This window comes from Ostrea edulis, chromosome 5 (assembly GCF_947568905.1).
Source record: "Ostrea edulis chromosome 5, xbOstEdul1.1, whole genome shotgun sequence".
In the NCBI taxonomy this organism is placed as follows: domain Eukaryota; kingdom Metazoa; phylum Mollusca; class Bivalvia; order Ostreida; family Ostreidae; genus Ostrea; species Ostrea edulis.
In genome coordinates, this window is record NC_079168.1 from 31606910 (window position 1) to 31626142 (window position 19233).

The window sequence follows — 19233 nt, forward strand, 5'->3', positions numbered from 1 at the left end:
TGTTAATCCTTCAACTACCTTTTAATACTATCATAAAAAGTAGGGAGGGGCCAACCAGTCAACTAAACTCATCGACCTTTGCATGTAAATGAATACGAACTTTGCATATGAAAATAACGATGGTTATTGTCAAAAAGAAAAGAAAAGAAAAAGATGCTCGAGAAAATGTCGAGCGCCAGTATGGATTATAACCTTCAAAGCATTCCGGTTCCTATGCTCTATATCTTAAATACTCAGCTGTACGGAATGATTAATTTAAATCATTATAGATATATCATAGTTTTAATCAGTATTTTCTTTTACATATATGTGTGTATATAGTCTAGATTTGTTTTGAAAATTCCATACTTATTTCATTAAGTCTCATTCATATACTCGAGATATGTAGATCAGTACCTGATGCTACATGTACACTTGATAATGGCGAGGGTTTGTGTCGGTACACATTGTAGAAGTAGTCTTATGACAACTAACTGTTTGATATATCATTCACCCCAGGAAGATATGGCGACCTTGACCTTGTCCCACAATGTCATTTACTACTGTATAATCTTTTTCTAAAATTTCGGTCACGTTTAGCAATTCTTACATATATTTTTTGGGTCGAATTTGTCTGTATTCCAATAAGTCAAGGTCAACATTTGGAAAACAATTACCAGAAAAGCAGGGGTTCCCTCTGTCTTAAATAACGCCACCACCCCCACCCCCTCTCCCTATAGTGAGGGGGGAGGGGTCACATTGCCGTCACAAAATACAAGAATTTTGGTGCTTATTCGTTTAGGTATTATTCAAATGATATATTTGTATTTTGATAAAACAAGTCCTGCTGTTCTGATCCCAGACTACCTACCCGTGACATGGAATACCTTTCCACACAAGCGATCACTATCTATTTCTTTTTGTAGCGTTGTATATGTCAAGTCGAGACCTTTAATTATGTATCATTTTTTTTCCGGGATCTTCTATTGTTTCGTTACGTGATGGCAAACAATTTGAGCATGCCGTATACGGTAAATTGATTATTGAACATCAAGCATCAGAAAATTTCACCACCCCAAGGGTATTCTCCGAAGCTATCTAGCTAATAAAAAATACATTGGTCTTGTTTCTCGTGAACGATGATTTTTACCACTACAAGTTTACTCGTGAAAGCCGAGAGGGACTTCAGAGAAAATGGAAAGAACGAGGTACGTGTGTGATGTAAGGTATAGGATCTAGTTTATGAAAGTTTATATTTTACTGAAATTTTTATTCAAAAGAATAAATAAGCAATTATTATTACCAAGATTAATATAAAAAACAATTAAACATAAAGGAAAGAAAAAATAGTTTTAAAGTATTTAAAAAATATACTAGTATACAAGTGTTTTAGAAAACATGAAACCGATTCATTAGCTTATGGTTTTGCTGGATTGTTATCGATTTAGAAAATATTCTTGTCTTTTGAAATCATAGGATGACAAAGTGTCTAAAATCATACAGATGTATGTCTTGTTCATCCTATTTTCCCTCCATTGTTACTGAAATACGTCAGAATCACACAAACTATACTCAGGTGGAGGTCAGAAGACACATTTGTTAGTCTCTACAAATATGTATATCATAGGACATTTTGAATACAGTGTACTTTTGAAATGTTCTCTCAGAGCTTATTCTGTTGCCCTTAAATCTCTCCTTGGTGGCGGGTGTTTGATACCCAGTAACGCATTAATTTCAATTCAATTAGGCATTATCTTATTCCGAATTGTGTCTATGCAAACTTGTAAAGTTTGAATGAATAATAATCAGAGAAGAACTTAAACAATTTAATGCTGGGAAATTCTAAGTTGAAAATTAAAATTTTAATTTTTCATATCATAATCAATGCCTAGGATATGTTAATTTCATTTAACTTTATAATTAGAAGAAAATCTTAAAAGTAATTTAACAATTAAGGTATTACCAAACAGGTACGTAAAAGTTTTCCTCAAGTTTAAATTTTTTGAAACTTTAACAATAATTTATTCAAAGGAACAAAACCTCTAAGCTTAATGTGCATGGTATAAAAGAAATTCATCCTATGATTCTTCCTCCACTGATTAGTTTTAAATATAGGGTACCAGACCACAGTTAGAAGAATGTGAAACTAAACTTTCGTGATAATAATGTGCCTTATGTAAAAATTATCTACATGTATAGAAATTTTACAAAAATTGCTAATGCTTTATATAAAACTGACCTATTTGTTACTAAATCGTGACAAAATACATTGTAATTGATATGTTTGTGTACACCGCGATACACAATATGACATACATGGTTCATCAATAGCAAATCTTAAATGTAACGTCATTTGCCGAATGTGTCAATTTTTTTCTTAATCAAATTTTCAAAAAAGTCCAAAATATCCAAAATCCTAGGTGAAATTTTCTTTATTTCAAAATCTATCAATTTCTGTATCATTTTGTCCATTATGTTAATTTGTTTTCAAAATGTGAACTATACATTTCCTTTTAAGAGATGTTAATATGAAACAATTTTACATTCATATATGTAAGACACATTCGGCAAAAGACTGCTTAAACATGTGTATGAGGTCTCTACTAGCTACACAATAAAAGTTCCCTGTTACTGTATAATAGTCTCACAAAGATGAAACAATTTAGATTCCCAGACCTCCAAGATATTGGATATATCCCATATTGTTTACAGGATGTGCTAAATACATGCCATGGATTATAATTAGTTTGTTCAAAACACCATTGAATATCAGTATTATGGAGATTTCATTTATAAAATTAATTAATTCAAGAAGATATAAGCGAAAACTAATTTTACAAGTGTTTGGCACGACCTTAATACCAAATTCACATTTGCACTTTTCAGGGTTTTAAAATATTTGTAATGTATGCAGTAGATATGGTAGCATATTTTCTGAAACACCCCGCACAGATGTTTATGGATTATCAAGATTTTCATTCATTTTAACAGCATTTCTTATGCTTGACCAACGTATTTGACCTCAGGGGCGGATCCAGGAATTTTCGAAAAGGCGGGTTCTACCATCAATTTTGGTTTTAAAAGGGGGGGGGGGGACCATCAAAATACAAAATTTTCTGACGAAGGAGGGGGGGGGGGGGTTGAACCCCCGGAACCTTACCCCTTTGGACCCGCCATTGAACCTCCGTTTTTAAGATCATATTCAAAAGATTCGTGACTTTCACTTCTGCCGGAACAGTCGCGCTTATGTTAAAATGTTTTAGGTTTGGCGCAGCGTCGGGATTGGGAATCGAACCAGGGACCTCCCTGTTAACGCCATTACCACTAGAATACCGTGTCCGATTGATAATGTTTCACTGCATTTCGTATGTCATTATTTATACCAGTTCACTGTTTAATCAGTTCACGGTTTATTCAGTTCACTGTTTAATCGGTTTAGGGTTTAATTAGTTCACTGTTTAATCGGTTCACGGTTTAATTAGTTCACTGTTTAATCGGTTCACTTCCCAGGTAGTTCATTGTTAATCGGTTTAGGGTTTAATTAGTTCACTGTTTAATCGGTTCACGGTTTAATTAGTTCACTGTTTAATCGGTTCACGGTTTAATTAGTTTACGGTTTAATTAGACTGTATTACTAATATTTGTGTTAAGACAGTATTATGACGGTTAGTGTGTAACCAGTTCGAGGTTTGAGGAGACTATAGTGTTTTTTAAAGCCTATTCCACGGCTTTATGAGACTGCATATGCAAATTAAGTAGGATAGTATTTTTAATCATTTTCCAGTTTTAGAAGAGATAAAGTAAAAATATTTGGTTAAGTACTTACTAAATACTAATAAATGCATTACAATGGTAGTGTAGACCTTAACATAATAAAACACTTGATGGGAATATTAACATCCCTCCAGGTAATTTATTCATGAGTACGTGTCAAACACCTCAACATTGGATCATGTCGTACAGTATGTTCACATTGCACCTGCACAAAAAGCTTTAGTATACATGTATATTTTTTGAAATGCATTCGTCACTGGTAGAGAGCATGTATTCAAATTGTGTCTTGAAAATAAAGTACATATGCGTATTTTAGGAAATAAAGTTCATTTTTAAAAATACAAGTACATGACGTTATGGACTGCGATACCTTACCTCGGCACACTTGCGCTTCATGAAAAGTATGCAGTTCATACCCTCATGTATTCTATATTTACATTCTACTTTCATTTCTGTTGAAATTCCAAGTCGTTGAAATATACCATTACTCATGCTTTGAAAATCGGGCTGACAGGCGTATGGAGCGCCAAATTAATATAAACTCAAATAATTGAAGATATCTTCAATTATTTGAAGATATCATCAATTCAATTATTGCTCTCTTTAATTGAATTAATGTGCACATTAAATCAATTACTGCTCTCATCAAATGAATTAATGCGCACTTCAATTCAATTATTGCTCTCATCAATTGAATTAATGCGCGCATCAATTGAATTAATGAGAGCAATAATTGATTTAATGCGCGCATTAATTCAATTATTGCTCTCTTCAATTCAATTGATGAGAGCATCAATTGAATTAATGAGAGCAATAATAGATTTGATGCGCGCATTAATTCAATTATTGCTCTCTTCAATTCAATTGACGAGAGCATTAATTTCGTAGAAAATATTGCTCGCAATAATTGATTTAGAGCTCGGTATAAATAATTTGATGATCTCTTTAATTCAATTGAAGATATCTTTAATTATTTAGTTGCTCTCTCTAAAAGAATTATTGCTCTCTTCAAATGAATTAAAGATATCATTAATTCAATTGAAGAGAGCAATAATTGAATTAATGCGCGCATTAAATCCATTATTGCTCTCATCAAATTAATTAATGCACGCATCAATTCAATTATTGCTCTCATCAATTGATTTAATGCGCGCATTATATCAATTATTGCTCTCTTCAATTGAATTGTAGCGCGCATCAATTCAATTGTTGATATCATTAATTCATTTGAAGAGATCATTAATTCAATTAAAGCGCGCATCAATTCAGCAGAAGAATTAATGCTATCATCAATTCATTTAATGCGCGTAATAATTCAGAATTGAAGATATCATTAATTATATGAAGAGATCTTTAATTAAATTGTTGCGCGCATCAAATGAATTGATGATATCTTCAAATAATTGAAGATATCTTCAATTATTTGAGTTTATGTTAATTTGGCACTCCATACAGGCGCTCTACCCGAACACACTGATGTAAAATATAGAAAGGATCCGAAGATCAGTTTTACGCACGAGCGTTTCAAACGTACTAATGTACTCAAACAGTAAGATACTTGAGCTTACGCTAGTGTCAACATTTTTTACTGAAGTTAATCAAAGTACCAAATTTCTTTCTATAGTTGATTATGGTACAAACATTTGACTGTACTTAATAAATAAAACAGATAAATAGCAGTGAGTAAAAGTGGTTTTGATACAGTAAATCAGAGTTTTCAGCACGTTTAGTTTTTAAAGTTTTGAATGCATTCACCATACATGGAAACACATGGTTCACCAAAGTTACCCAAAATATCAAAATTTCTTTTTTCCGAAGCAAGGTAAAGTTTTTCCATCATAGATCAAGCATCCGAAATTTTATGATATAGTTAATCAAAGAATTTACTATAATAAATCGAAGCATCTTCTGGATGGGGGTTCACAAACATTGATATGCACTTTTACGGTATGTTAGATTCATATCTATAAATATCAAACTTTTATAAAGTCGTTGTGAAGTGAATCAAACCTGTTAGAAATCTGTAAACACTAAGAGAAGACGTGTACCCGGTCACTTAAGGTGAAATGTTGACATATCAATATCATAAATGAGAAAGTAATCATTTTATGATGTTGTGTGAAATAGGTTAATTTTACTTGAAGTTAGCTTGAAATGGACAACTTTTTCGGCAATTTAAGATGAAAGATTTGAGAGCGCAATAAAGCCATAAACGAAACAGCCTGACAAACATCTTTAATCAGATTGTAGGAGTTCGTTTTTAAAGATTGTGCACATGCCGGATATCTAAGTTAAGTGGATCGGTATATCTAATGTTTTAGCATTGCCTGTGTTATAGAAGTTCAATATCCAGTGATACGGTATATTTGTACATATTGTGAGTATATTCGAACCTCCAAGATAGACATTGAACCCAGATATACTGCGCTTCAAATCCAATTAACCGTGCTTTTTTTTTAAATTCTAGATATGTACATGCGTTCAGTAGCTCGGTATCCCAGAGTTCTGAAGACGTCACGGCCATGTATTGACTGGCAAGTTTTCTGTAAGTTACAATGTATATGGCTAGTGGTATGGATGCAGACGACACATCCGAAAGTAGTTCCACTTCTCAAGAAGATCCCAACACGGAAGTGACGTATGTCATTGATACGCCATCTCCTTGCAGCGAAGACTTTGATACAGATCTCGAAGATTCAGGTATATTTAGAATACTAGTAGTAGTTTGTGTGTTTCCTTACTTGCATAATATAAATCCACAACACAATGTATAGTAGTATGCTTTGTCCCTCTTTTGTGTTTTCGAGCCATGTGAAATACAAAATGTATGAATAGGATATATATGTATAGTGCCTCTTCACAAAAATCATGCACTGAAAAATGAAACTAATTATTTAACCTTTGTATCATGCAAGGTGAAGATAACGAACAGTGATCAATCTCATAACCCCTACAAGCAATACAAAATAGATAGTTGGGCAAACAGGGACCCCTGGACACACCATATCATATAATGAGACTTTCGAAAGGAGGGGCATTCTCTAGCAATTTGAGCTTTTCGGAAATTTTCCTTCGGAAGACCTTTTACATTAAATCATGAAAATCATCAAGACCCAATATCTTACTTGTATGCAAAGCTACAGGTACATTTGTGAAAGTTTGATTGATTGATTAATTATTGTTTTACGTCCCGCCTGAGAATTTTTCACTTATATGGAGATGTCACCATTACCGGTGATGAGAATAGGAAGAACTAGATGTGCATACAAAAGTGAATACATATATACAGACATGAACACAACATGTCAGGTTCTTACAGTGACCATGTTGCAAATCTTGAAAAAATGAACCAGTTCTTGTTTATAATTATCATTAAAACAGCCAACAGTGATATCGGATGTTCAATCCAAATTGACAGGAACTACTCAAGGACCTGCTAATTTTTAAAGTACAAAAAACAATGATTAAACGACCCCATTAAAGTCATTAGCTAACCATTTCTATCATCTTTGGCATTGAAACGAGGAAAAGCTCGGGGGACAATAAAGATACCGGAACATCTAAAGCACAACATACTTCCAAAATTATTCCGAACATTGTATTATCTGTAGACGAGATCGAGAAAGCAAGAAAAGAGCTGAAAAGCCGTGAGAATGTTGACATTGGACATTTTACGTATATGGAGGTCTGTGATGAACTGAACACGGTCCCAATACGACTTGTCAAACAGCAATTAAAGGAGAGCGAAATCTGTCTCCAACATATCGGCCTCAACACCAGTGACGTCATCGCTCTCATGTATGCCTTGTTGGTATGTAATATTTCCCTATTTTGTTACATCATGTGTTTTCGGAGAGAAATAAAATTGAATGGACAGAGTCCTCATATAATGAAACTAGCTAGGCTTCAGAGGAGAGAAGAAGAGAGAGAGAAATTTTCTGTAAACTAAGTTATTTGATCACGTGTTTGTCATCGGAAACATGGTAGTGACCACAGTGAGTGTTTTAAAGGTAGTGCATATGTATTTATATTCCATTGCAGCACAACAGTAAAGTAGAGAGCCTCGATCTGACGGACAACGCTATGTCTGAAGAAGCCCAATTACACGTCATTGAGGTTTTCCGCCACAATAATGCTATTTCCAGTCTGGTAAGTGCCTTGAAACACCCGTACATGTACATCTAAAAAAAACCTGTTTATGTGAACTAATTAAATGCGCATATAGAAATTAATATATCTATTTCTAAAATGTGCATTTGATTAGTTCACAAAAGCATGTAAGGTTAAAAGGTGGGATTTATTTATAAGATACTACATTGAGCACTCCTTCAACCTCATGTCGCGAATCGTCAAAAATAGGTTCGGAGTGTACATTTATCTATAGTTCCTTCGACAACAGTTCGACATGTGAAAATGTCTTCAAACCGAACTCACATGTCACAGAAACGACGTAATAAAAACCGAGGTCACATGTCACAGAAATGACACGATAAAAACCGAGGTTACGTGTCACGGAAATGAAATCGTAAAACTCGAGGTCCTGTGCCACGGAAACAATACGGTAAAACCCGAGGTCCTGTGCCACGGAAACAATACGGTAAAACCTGAGGTCCTGTATTTCACGAAAACGATACGTTAAAATCTAAGGTCCTGTGTTTCACGGAAGTAATACGATAATACATGAGGTCGCGTGTCACGGAAACGATACGGTAAAAGAGGTCGTGTCACGGAAACGATACGGTAAAATAAGAGGTCGCATCGCGGCAACAAAACGATAAAGAGCCCTAACGCATTAATCTGATTTCATCGTATATTTCTGAATTCGTAGCACTTCAGTAGGTGATGTATCGAAGTGATGGGGATATTGAAATTCTTCCAGTTGTGTTGAAGTTACTCTTGGAGATTGCATGGGAATGAACCCCACTGAAAATGTTTTACATTTAGAGCAATTACAGTGCATAAAATGTGACAACAAATCATGAAATAATCGTGTACTATTTCTACACAGAGTATGGCAGAAAACAAAATGACACCACTATGCGCCACTTCCCTTGGCAACGTGATAGAAGACACCACGTGGTTGACACACTTGAACTTGTCAGGTAGTTCGCATCTTTTTGCGGCTGAATAATTTAACATCACCAATTTTTTCTCTCGATCTTTCCTCCTCATACTTATCTTTTAATACAACAAATTTTGTTTTCCCCTTTTCAAACCGACATGGAAAAAAAAAAACCAACTCAATAAACATAGGATCTATGTAATTGTACTTGTTCCTTCCAACCTATCTTTTGGTCAAAATGGAGGTCGCTTGGGAAAATCGGCATCATTTAAATTCAGGCATTAAATATTGTATTTTAATGCATGTAATCAACCGGAAGGGGGGGTGGTGGTAATTACGAGCATTTTCGTTCCTTATCTTCCCATATAATATATTCACCTTTAAAGGTACTGGACTTGGGAACGAGGGAGCAAAGCAGATTGCGACAGGCATGCGAGTAAGTATAGAGTGTCGTGATTGCATGTGTACAATTGGATTCATTGGCAAGAGGCGAATAAGATATGATTTTTGCCGTGTTAATATATATATATATATATATATATATATATATATATATAGGATCTTCCATGGTTTGTGGTTTGATATGATTTTATTCAACTCGTGTGCTTTCTATCCCCGAACCTTGGCGAGGAGATAGAAAAAATAGATATCAAATCAAACCACAAACCATAAGAGATTCTTTTATTCACATGTTAACACCCACCTCGGTTATTCATTTAAATTACTGTTTTGTTGGGAATTTTGCTTCCTGACATTTTGTAAACAAACTACGTAAAATTGACGTTTGTTTGTGATGTCATAAATGGCGTAGGAAAACATGGTGTAATATTTAAAATTTATGTAATGGGTGATATCCAGTGGATAAAGGTGTAAACATGTGATAAATTATATAATTAACTTTATCTTATTTGAATACCCACTTTCGCCCCTACCCGCCGGTGGAACTCACGACCCACGGAACCAAAGACAGCTCCACCATCGAGGCAAGTCTAAAAAGCTTGCTTTTGATGACGATGGAATTCTCGCTACGCTATCACACGCTTTACGGTCATTGTGAATAAAAACGGGATATATCTATTTATCGTAATTGGGATCCTCTAAACATTAATTCAAATAATAATCTTTTTGCACATGAAAAATACAAGAATTCATTATATAGCAATTAGGAGTTTAAAAGAAGTCTAGAAGTATTGTCAGTTTTTTTTTTTAAATGTACGTAAGTTGCAATGTTTTCATTAAATACTTATATATCGAATAAGTGCATATCAATTTCTAATTGTTGGCTAAGAAACTAAATAATTATACAGACGTTCTTAAGAATAAGTGTTTTATAAAAAAAAAATTATCATCCAGCTTAATTAATTTAGAATATTCAAATTCGTTCTAGGTCTCCACTATTTATATCGTACATTCCAAAATTGAACTACATATCCAGGAATATTAGATATTGAAAATGTGTTAGATGAAAATATGAAGATAAAGAAAAACGATCAATCTCATAATTCCTATCAAAAATACAAACACGAGCCCCTTGACACACCATAAGTGGGATCAAGTGCCCAAGAGGAATAAGCATCCCCTGTTGACCGGTCAAACACTGCCACGAGCCCTATATCTTGATTAGGTAAACGGAGTAATCCGTAGTCAATATATTCCCTTCCAAACTTCTAATTAAATTAAAATGACATATGGACAGGATTGAGTAACAAATACGATATAATATTATTGCATAGCATCTTCCGCGGTTGCGCTCAGTAGTTGAGGAGCTAAGGTAACATTATTGCGAGTTCCATTCTCGGGTGGATAGTTTCATAGCATTGAACTGAGATCTATGATTTTGTTTATATTTTCGTAGAAAGTATATAACTCTTCTCTAATTTATGCGGCTACACCGTATACAGACCCAATTTCTTTCGCGACATACATGCATTTCAATCATCATAGTTCTCTCTTCATTATAAAGGGCAATGTTAGCATCGTTTGGTTGAACCTGAGTCACAATGATATTGAGGAATCTGGCGCCATTCATCTCGGCAAAGCCTTAAGTGAGTACTTTTCATCGTTCTGTTTGTGTTAGATACTGCACTGTGTCTAAAGCAATATGATTTTCTTTTCAGCAATTAACGACACCCTCCATGTCCTGGACCTGAGCTGGAACCACATAAGGATGATAGGAGCAGTGACGCTCTGTAAAGGAATGCAGGTACACGCTGAGTGATAATAGAATGCCTTATACATACTGTAAATAACATTTCATTCGTGAAACATTATTTACGCGTAATTTCGCGAGACTAGTTATTCTCGAAAATTTAGTTCTCGCGAATATACTCTTATAGAAGACTTGATTCGCGGAAGTTGTCTCATCAATGTATCCACACAATAATAAGGTCTCGCGAAAAAATCTACTATATACATGTACATGTAGTAAATGAATAAAAAATAATCATTTCGACCTTTCTTCCTTCTCTTGTCCTCCTCGTTATCAGACCGAACACTGGCAGTCTGAAGTCATACATTCAGTGTTTGAATACAAGCAGGTTTTACGTCAAAGTTTGAAAATCAAATAATGCCACATTGCCTTTTACCAGATTAATACATCCATTTCAAATCTGGACGTTTCGTGGAACGGATTTGGGTTTGAAGGCAGTATAGCCCTGGAGGACGTTTTAAAGGAGAACACGGTGTTAAAAGATCTCAACCTCACGAACAACCGAATCACGTGGGAGGGGGTGAAACACATCATCCGGGGACTCAAAGTTAACAAATCACTTCATGTTTTGAAGGTATCCATTTATTTTATGTCATACCGATATGTATTTGATTATTTTAATCCTAAAAGTTTAAAGTGTTAAATTTCAGACCTCATATTTTAGACTTTTTTTCTATTTCTTCTTCTTCTGTTCTCCAAAAGAAACTGATAGAAGCGTTTAAAGAATAGAAAAAACCCTTCAATATCTTATTAAATTAATGTCTGGGAAATAAACTTATTGGTATGCTTCTTATGAAATCTCTGGAATTAAAACGTAGTACACTTCTTTTAACAGATTGGGACTAACCCTATTACCATGGACGGTTGTCGTAAAATCCTGGAGGTCGTTGATAACACAAGTAGCTGTCTACAGCATGTTAATCTCGAGGTTTATAATCATGTAGCATTGAAAAGTTTTGTTCTTTATCCAATAAGATTTCATCAAATCAGCTATATAGACGTCAACCTTAACGAATTTTTTAATTTCAGGGGACACCTATAAACAGTAAAATTGAAAACCTGGCGGAGAGTATAGCAAAAAAGCGCCCGTTCACATTCGCGCACGGTGGTGTCACAGATTCAAATTTCATGATGGGTATAAAGAGAGGTAATGAATACACAAACATTAAACGTATGAGATTGATCACTATTCGTTATCTTCATCTTTCACGTACGACTGTCTCATTTTTCGATTATGCTGATAATCTGATATTTCATAGGATTTAATTATATATAGAGAGATTTATATTTATAAAGAATTTGATAAAAAAAAAAAAACACACCCTATAGCATCCATTGTTTTAAACTGGTTAAAACTTTTGCAAGTACAGTATTTGAACGTCAACGCCAGATCCCCATATAACTTAATTAGCTTTGTAATCTTCAATCACATTGTACGTACCATTAAAAGACAAACTGCAAACAAATGGCGATTCAAAACAAGGAAAAATATTTTTTAAACTGTTCCAAGATCATGTCAGCAGATGGCTGTCGGGTTTATTAGCCCCCTACCGGTTTGTAAAACCGAAGGGGACTATAGCTTTCCGAGGCTTCTCCATCCGTCCGTCCCTCTGTCTGACTGTCAATCTGTCCCATTGGGTTTCCAGACCCCCCCCCCCCCCCCCGCTTCCCCCGTTATATGCTTGTGAGGATTCATTTAAAACTTGCAGTGTAGTTTCAGAGTGGCAAACTACATATCAAGTTCGAATTTCGTAACGTTTGATGGACAAGTGTGAAAGGAATTAATTTTTATGTTGTTATATTTTTTTATTCATTGAGATCATGTTCAGATGGAAATGCTGTAAAAGTAGGACAGTCGAGGAAACTCGGTCGTTGATTATGAAATAGTCACTTCATTAATTTAACATTCCAAACTCATTAATCGCAAACGGAACATATCAATGAAAAGATATATCAATCAATTCTGTTACTCACGCGAGTCTTTTTCTGTAGTCGGTGAGCGAAGTCTGATCTATCTGCGCGCAGTGTTCAATTTACCGCATTACTGCAATCGAAACCGCGGGAAGGCCTATTCGAAATGAACAGTTGATAGTCATTAGTATTACGAAGTCATTTATAAGTAATTGAATTGCAAATATAAATGTTACATCGGTGTTTTGTTTTGTGTTCCATTTGCACGATCATTTTCCCCAGGTTTAATTTTTTATTGTTGCAAAAACGGTGACCCAGATTTGATGTAAACTGTATCGAAACTAGGCAAATGGTACGTCCCGGGATGACGGAGTTTCGAGATATTATGATTCTACATGTAGGTATCAAACCCAGATTTACCATTAGACATGTAGATATATATGCTACATGTTTGTGAATTGAATTTAATAATTAGTTACTTCTGATTCCTGATAAAAACTACATGTGTCAATTGTGCATGTATGAACAATGAAACATCAAACTAATTCGGTACAGGTAAACATGGCGACTTGGTACCAATGTTTTAGGTCACAGTTCAAGGTCAAACAACAGAAATGTACATTCTCTCAAAAATTACATCCGTTAATTATTGGGGGCGCCGGTAGGGGACACGAATTGCGTATGCAATACTCTCATAATGCTTGTTTATAATTAACACCTCAATTGACGGTTACAGAGAAGAGAGAGGACCCGTTTACGATGTTGATACGATACATCAGTATGATGGGAATCCGCATTATGGACCTCTTCCGGATGTTTGACACCGAGAACGGAGCCACGGTGTCCAGGGCCAACTTCATCCGAGGCCTGAAGGTTTTCATTTACATTTTACAGACTCATTCAATCTATATTAAATTAGAATTGTAGATATACATGTATGATGCCTGTGTATATATCTAACCAGTCCTGAGATGTAGGTATCTCGCAAGAAAGTATACAAAGGGAAGTAATAATGCTAACACTAACATCAAGATCAAGAGTTACTTCTCTTGGCGGGCATGTTGTATTCAATATTTTCATGTATTTCTTTCTTGTTTTGTATTTTTACCTGCGTCACCAACAGCAAGCCCAGCCTGTGCCCAGCGGCCTGAAACCGTGACATATGGGTCAATTTCATAATTTCACAATTTGGTAGAAGTCTCGATCTCGATGCATATATAGCCTAACTACATGTATTCAATGAACATGATAGAATAACCAGGATGGTTATAAGCAAAAAAAAAAAAAAAAAAAAAAATTTGATTATTGAATTCATTTAATATATTATCTCTAATGTTATAATCCCTTAACCCTGTGGCGATGGATTGAACGATTTTGTTATGTTCAGTATAACATTAATTGAATATATATCCAATTTTTTTTTTGATTTCACGATTTTAAGCTTCAGTCCTACTACTAAGGCCCCAAAATAACAGGGACCACGAAGTTCTCAATTTTATTTAGGTAAAGACTGTGTGTGTGATAGTAATTGGTTCGACAATTGTACACCTGAATATTGGAGGATGTACGATACTTTGGTAAACAGAGATCATGAATTGATTCGGATCGCAAATTGTACAAAATGGAAGACTGGAATTCCAATAATTTAGAGAGACGAACAGGGGCCATGTCAGTAAATGTTGTAAATAGTAACGAGTGTTTATAAAAGTCAACTACAAATGTAATTCATATACTGTGTAAACACTGTTAAAAATCAGGCTGAGCATTTAAAATAATTGTAGCTGCTCGTTTTTGTAATCTGAATATTCTGTCCATACCACAATCAATGTGTTCCCCAACCTGTCGAACGGTAGTTAATGGAAGGGAGTATTTAGTCACTGTAATAAAGAACGGTAGTTAATGGAAGGGAGTATTTAGTCACTGTAATAAAGAACGGTAGTTAATGGAAGGGAGTATTTAGTCACTGTAATAAAGCTTTCTGGTATGTAGTAGAAAAAAAATTTAATCTTGCGTAAAGTAAATAATTTCAAGTTGACGAGTTTAGGCTACACACTGAATGAATATGATCTGCATGAGCTTATCATCAACATGTACCGGGAGACGTTTCTCGGCCATCACAAGTTCTACACATGTAACCCTAACCCTAAATCCCTAAATGTAACCTTAAGTCGATTGCTATTATGTGCAGCTTTTTGAACTCTAATCTCACCTTTCTTTATGTTTGTGTCTCTCTTCCCTGTATCTCTTTTCCCACTGGAATGTATCACATGTACTTGACCTCATGTACCACGTATTGTTGGTTTGAGTGAATAAAGAAACTTAAGAGTTAACTTTAATTTGACCTTTCATTGATGGATACATTTTGTTTTTCTACACGTATATGAAAGGCACATCATCAACAAACATATCCATATTTGTACTTTTTCCATGCAAAGGTAAACATTCAAACACCTACTGAGGCTGCACACCTACTTGGGAGACAAATTTGACCGAAGATTTAAATACATTTGATGAAGTGTAACGACGCATGTCTCGTGTTTATTTCAGAAAATAGGAGCCCCAATTAGCGAACAGGACATGCGAATAGTAGCGCAACGTCTTGAAAGAAAGGGGCAGGGCGCCATTAGCTATAGGTATAGTATAAAGTAGTGTAAAGGCAAATATATTTCATACCAATGCAAATGCTGATGGCCTTTCTACTGGGATCAAATTATAATGCAACTTAAACGCTACAATTTTTATTTTTATGGATAAAGCATTCTTGCCAACGGAGTTAGGAACCATCTAAGGGAAGAAAGAAAGGTAGACAAGCGACAGGAAATGATAGAAAAACAAAAACGAGAGAAACGGAAGAACATCCTTCAGCTGGGGTCACAGCGCATGATTCCTGCAGACTTGCAGGAAATCGGGGCGTTCTCCCCCATGGGTAACAAGATTTTTTCTCAGATTTTCAGTTCTTCGTCTTCTGTCTCCAGTCGCCATAATTCTATTGCTGGGCGGGAATCTCTCTTACTTCCGCCCTTACACGAACATTCAATGCATGGTACAGGAAAAGTGAAATCTGCACGGACATTTTCTCTTCCGTTAACTTCCGGTGACCCCAGAAAGACTGAGACAAGTGCGCAACCTAGGGAGAAAATCGGCGATACTTTATCTCTGTAAAAGCTTTGATGATTAAAACTATTGCAAAGGTCTAAAATGATATTGATTTCCAAGTTATTTATCACTTAGTGTACATGTAGTAATGCTTAGTTAATCACTGACGATAATGAGCCTGGATTAACGAAAAATTCTCAGATTAACAATAAAAGATCCACTGTAAAGTCGCCATTATGTGATTTTTAGGAGTATCTAATTTCCAGCACAATACTTTATTAGATCAAATATAAATTTCTTAATAGCTTTGCCATTATTGAATTTTTCATTTTGCTGTCTTTTAATTTTTAAATATGAAAATAGCACGGGGTCTTTTATCTACCTGTCAAAGTACCTGTTCATACCAAAGCGATAAAAAACCTCCGGGACGGCATTGTCACGTTAAATTTGATATAAGTAGGTGAAATATCGACAATGCCAGATGCACTTTACATTCATTTTATCTTAAAAGGACATTTAGATTTTCAACAATTCCTTCGCGTACTCCTCTTGACTGCTAATTGCAAGTTAGAACATTCTAAACAGGCACTTATAAGTTTTTTTTTGTTTCTCTGCTTGATAGAGAAGGCTAGTTATGTTGGCTCCATGTCTTATCTTTCATATGCAACTAATTTAATTATCTCATTAATATGTATATCAGTTCTCAAAAATAATAAATATATGCAATCCCGTCTATTCTGTTATGCAATTATTAGCGATATACTGTTTTTGATCTGTCGTATTTTTGTCGTCAGATTGCGATACCTATCCATTAAGACGGCATATTTCTACAACGCCAGCTTACCTTTAGCGTTGTGTTCAGTAATTATCCAGGGTTTAAAATGAATTATTTAGAATATAACACACCCTCTTTTCCAAATTAAGCCCATGTACAGTTAAAATGTCCAATTTTGAAAATGAATTTGATATTAGATAAAGAAATGTGCTTCAAATGCTGTTGCCAAAGGGAATTTGAAGTTTCTAAAGATATCAAAGCTATATGATATTTGTCATATATGAATTAATATGTATAAAATTTTGCATGAGAAATACATGTATAATTTTGTGATTTTATCTTGCAAGGGTTTATCTGTTCAACCAAACATACTATTTGTTCGATCTCTTCAAAGCTTCTCCCAAGAAAAGCACGCAAAACTTGACCACTTGATAAATGGAAACCCCCACTTTAAATGTCTGACAGTTTGGATACTGTCAGATGGTGTGTATCGCCGTGTTTATGTTAGTTTCCATCTCCTATCTTTCACCAAAACTTGATAAATAGCCCGAAAGTATCCAAGAAACTAGCCGCGGAAATATCGCACCACTTTAAGGGTAAAGCACCAGATTAACGTGGATTTGACAGAGAATGGAAACCAATTTAAGCCTCGATTGGGTTCTTCCATTTGTTTCCTTGTTTGTAGCGATGGCCATTATTACATTTCACTATACAGTTTTAATAAGTTAAAGTATCTAAGCAGAAGCCAAGATACTGGGAATGCGAGGGGTAGAAAACCCGGCTGTTTAAGAGAGCAGGGGGCCCTTGACAGACTCGATTGACAATGTAGTTAAGACTCGGTATATTTTAATCCTCTTGTCTTTGGTATTTGAAGTGGTCTTGTCGTCTGCCAAGGACTTTGTACACAACATGGTGACTCACAAAAAAGTTTGCCGGTTCACTTTCAGCCTTTGAAAAGAAGAAAAAAATTATAAGATGTGATTGGCGCGAAAATGACCAGTCCTGCTATAGCAAGGTTATGTATCAATGACCATGACGTAATCGATGATTTCACATATGGGGTTATGGCCATAGATTTAAAAAATAAAATAAAAAAACAATGACCTCGACATTGACAGCAAGCTTCGACATAATTGAGACGTCTCCATAAGTGAAAAATTCTCGAGTGGGAGGTTAAACAATATACAATCAATCGACATAATTGGCTAAGATCAAGACGCACGTACGACCAAGGTAAACGTTTTAGAGAGAGAGAGAGAGAGAGAGAGAGAGAGAGAGAGAGAGCGACGACTACATGTATATAAAAGGAACAAAAACGGAATTCTAGAATTTATACAGTATTCGTGAATTCAACATTTATTGCAATATGTTAATCCAGGCATTCGTGATGAATACATTTATTGCAAAGCTAACATTTACATGTAGCATTATTAACAAGGCAGTTATATTTTGCATCCTCTACAAAATCGTCCGTACTCCGAACAAACCAATGAAAATGGCTGTGGTGGAGAATGCATTTGTAACCGCCATTGTGTGTCTGGCAATAAGTATTATTCAGATGCTTTGTAAATCGTTACAAAAGGAAATAAAAAGGACACTGATGCTCGGGAGTATCCAGTCTGGTATTCTATCGCTGGCTTGAATAAATTATTGGTAAAAGCCAATATTTGCCATGTTGTGGTATGCCCCCTAGCAGATTCACCAGGGATGTTCATTGTAGAATCCAGGGCTAACATCAGGTATATATTTGACCTACCTGAGGACTGCGCAAATGGAGAAATTAATCATTCATGATGACTGCAAAAATCCCTGGCAGAAACCGGTACTGCCTCCCATTTCATCCAGCTATCAATTCATAATCAAATTTTCTTTTAATTAATATAAATGTCCGTTGCACATAGATAATAGATGGGCAATTGATGTTTCAGAGATAAAACTTAAATAAAAATTAATTCAATAAAGCTAATCACAAAGGAAGAAATAATACACGGCTTCACGTCATTTTAACCTGTTCAAGAGGAAAAATGCATTTTTGTACTTTAAAACCTCTTGACGTCTCTTGAGAAACAATTCGAAAATTAGCTTAAAACGCTAGAATTGTTTGTTTACGATAAACATTTAAACCAAAGTCAAACAAAGCTAGTAGTGGGCTCTTCGCTGTCGCAAGCTTGACCCACGTTAAGTATATAACCGACCTACACCTCCATACCACTTAACGACATTTGTATAGGGCTTGACACCTCCCAAGCACTTACGCGGACCGTTGATGTACGTGGGTTATCAGATACCATATATATTTAGTATGTGTCAGCATTATAATCTTGATAAAAAAAATGGAGATGTTGTAATAATATGTAGGGTTGGAAATTGGTCCGTGTTACGGTTCCCGGCCGTTCCTGGTACATATTATACAGCGCCATGTTAGAA

The 19233-nt window shown here is 35.2% G+C and overlaps 1 protein-coding gene across 1 annotated transcript; it reads left to right on the plus strand.

Moving 5' to 3' along the window:
- Nucleotides 1-6049: 6049 nt before the first annotated feature.
- On the plus strand, nucleotides 6050-16750 carry LOC125651478 (leucine-rich repeat-containing protein 74B-like). Its single transcript, XM_048880100.2, has 14 exons — nucleotides 6050-6130; nucleotides 6221-6453; nucleotides 7365-7564; nucleotides 7795-7902; nucleotides 8762-8855; nucleotides 9202-9251; nucleotides 10779-10860; nucleotides 10933-11018; nucleotides 11404-11598; nucleotides 11860-11952; nucleotides 12054-12171; nucleotides 13672-13808; nucleotides 15483-15568; nucleotides 15692-16750. Exons 2-14 carry the CDS (start codon nucleotides 6309-6311, stop codon nucleotides 16095-16097), a joined length of 1800 nt encoding a protein of 599 aa, XP_048736057.2. The 5' UTR covers nucleotides 6050-6130; nucleotides 6221-6308; the 3' UTR covers nucleotides 16098-16750.
- The last annotated feature ends 2483 nt before the right edge of the window (nucleotides 16751-19233 follow it).

Coding starts and splice junctions, on each gene's coding strand:
- LOC125651478 (XM_048880100.2), top strand. CDS start 6,309: ATGTATATGGCTAGTGGTATGGATGCAGACGACACATCCGAAAGTAGT. Junction 10,861..10,932: donor TCATCTCGGCAAAGCCTTAA/GTGAGTACTTTT, acceptor TTTTCTTTTCAG/CAATTAACGACACCCTCCAT. Junction 11,019..11,403: donor CGCTCTGTAAAGGAATGCAG/GTACACGCTGAG, acceptor GCCTTTTACCAG/ATTAATACATCCATTTCAAA.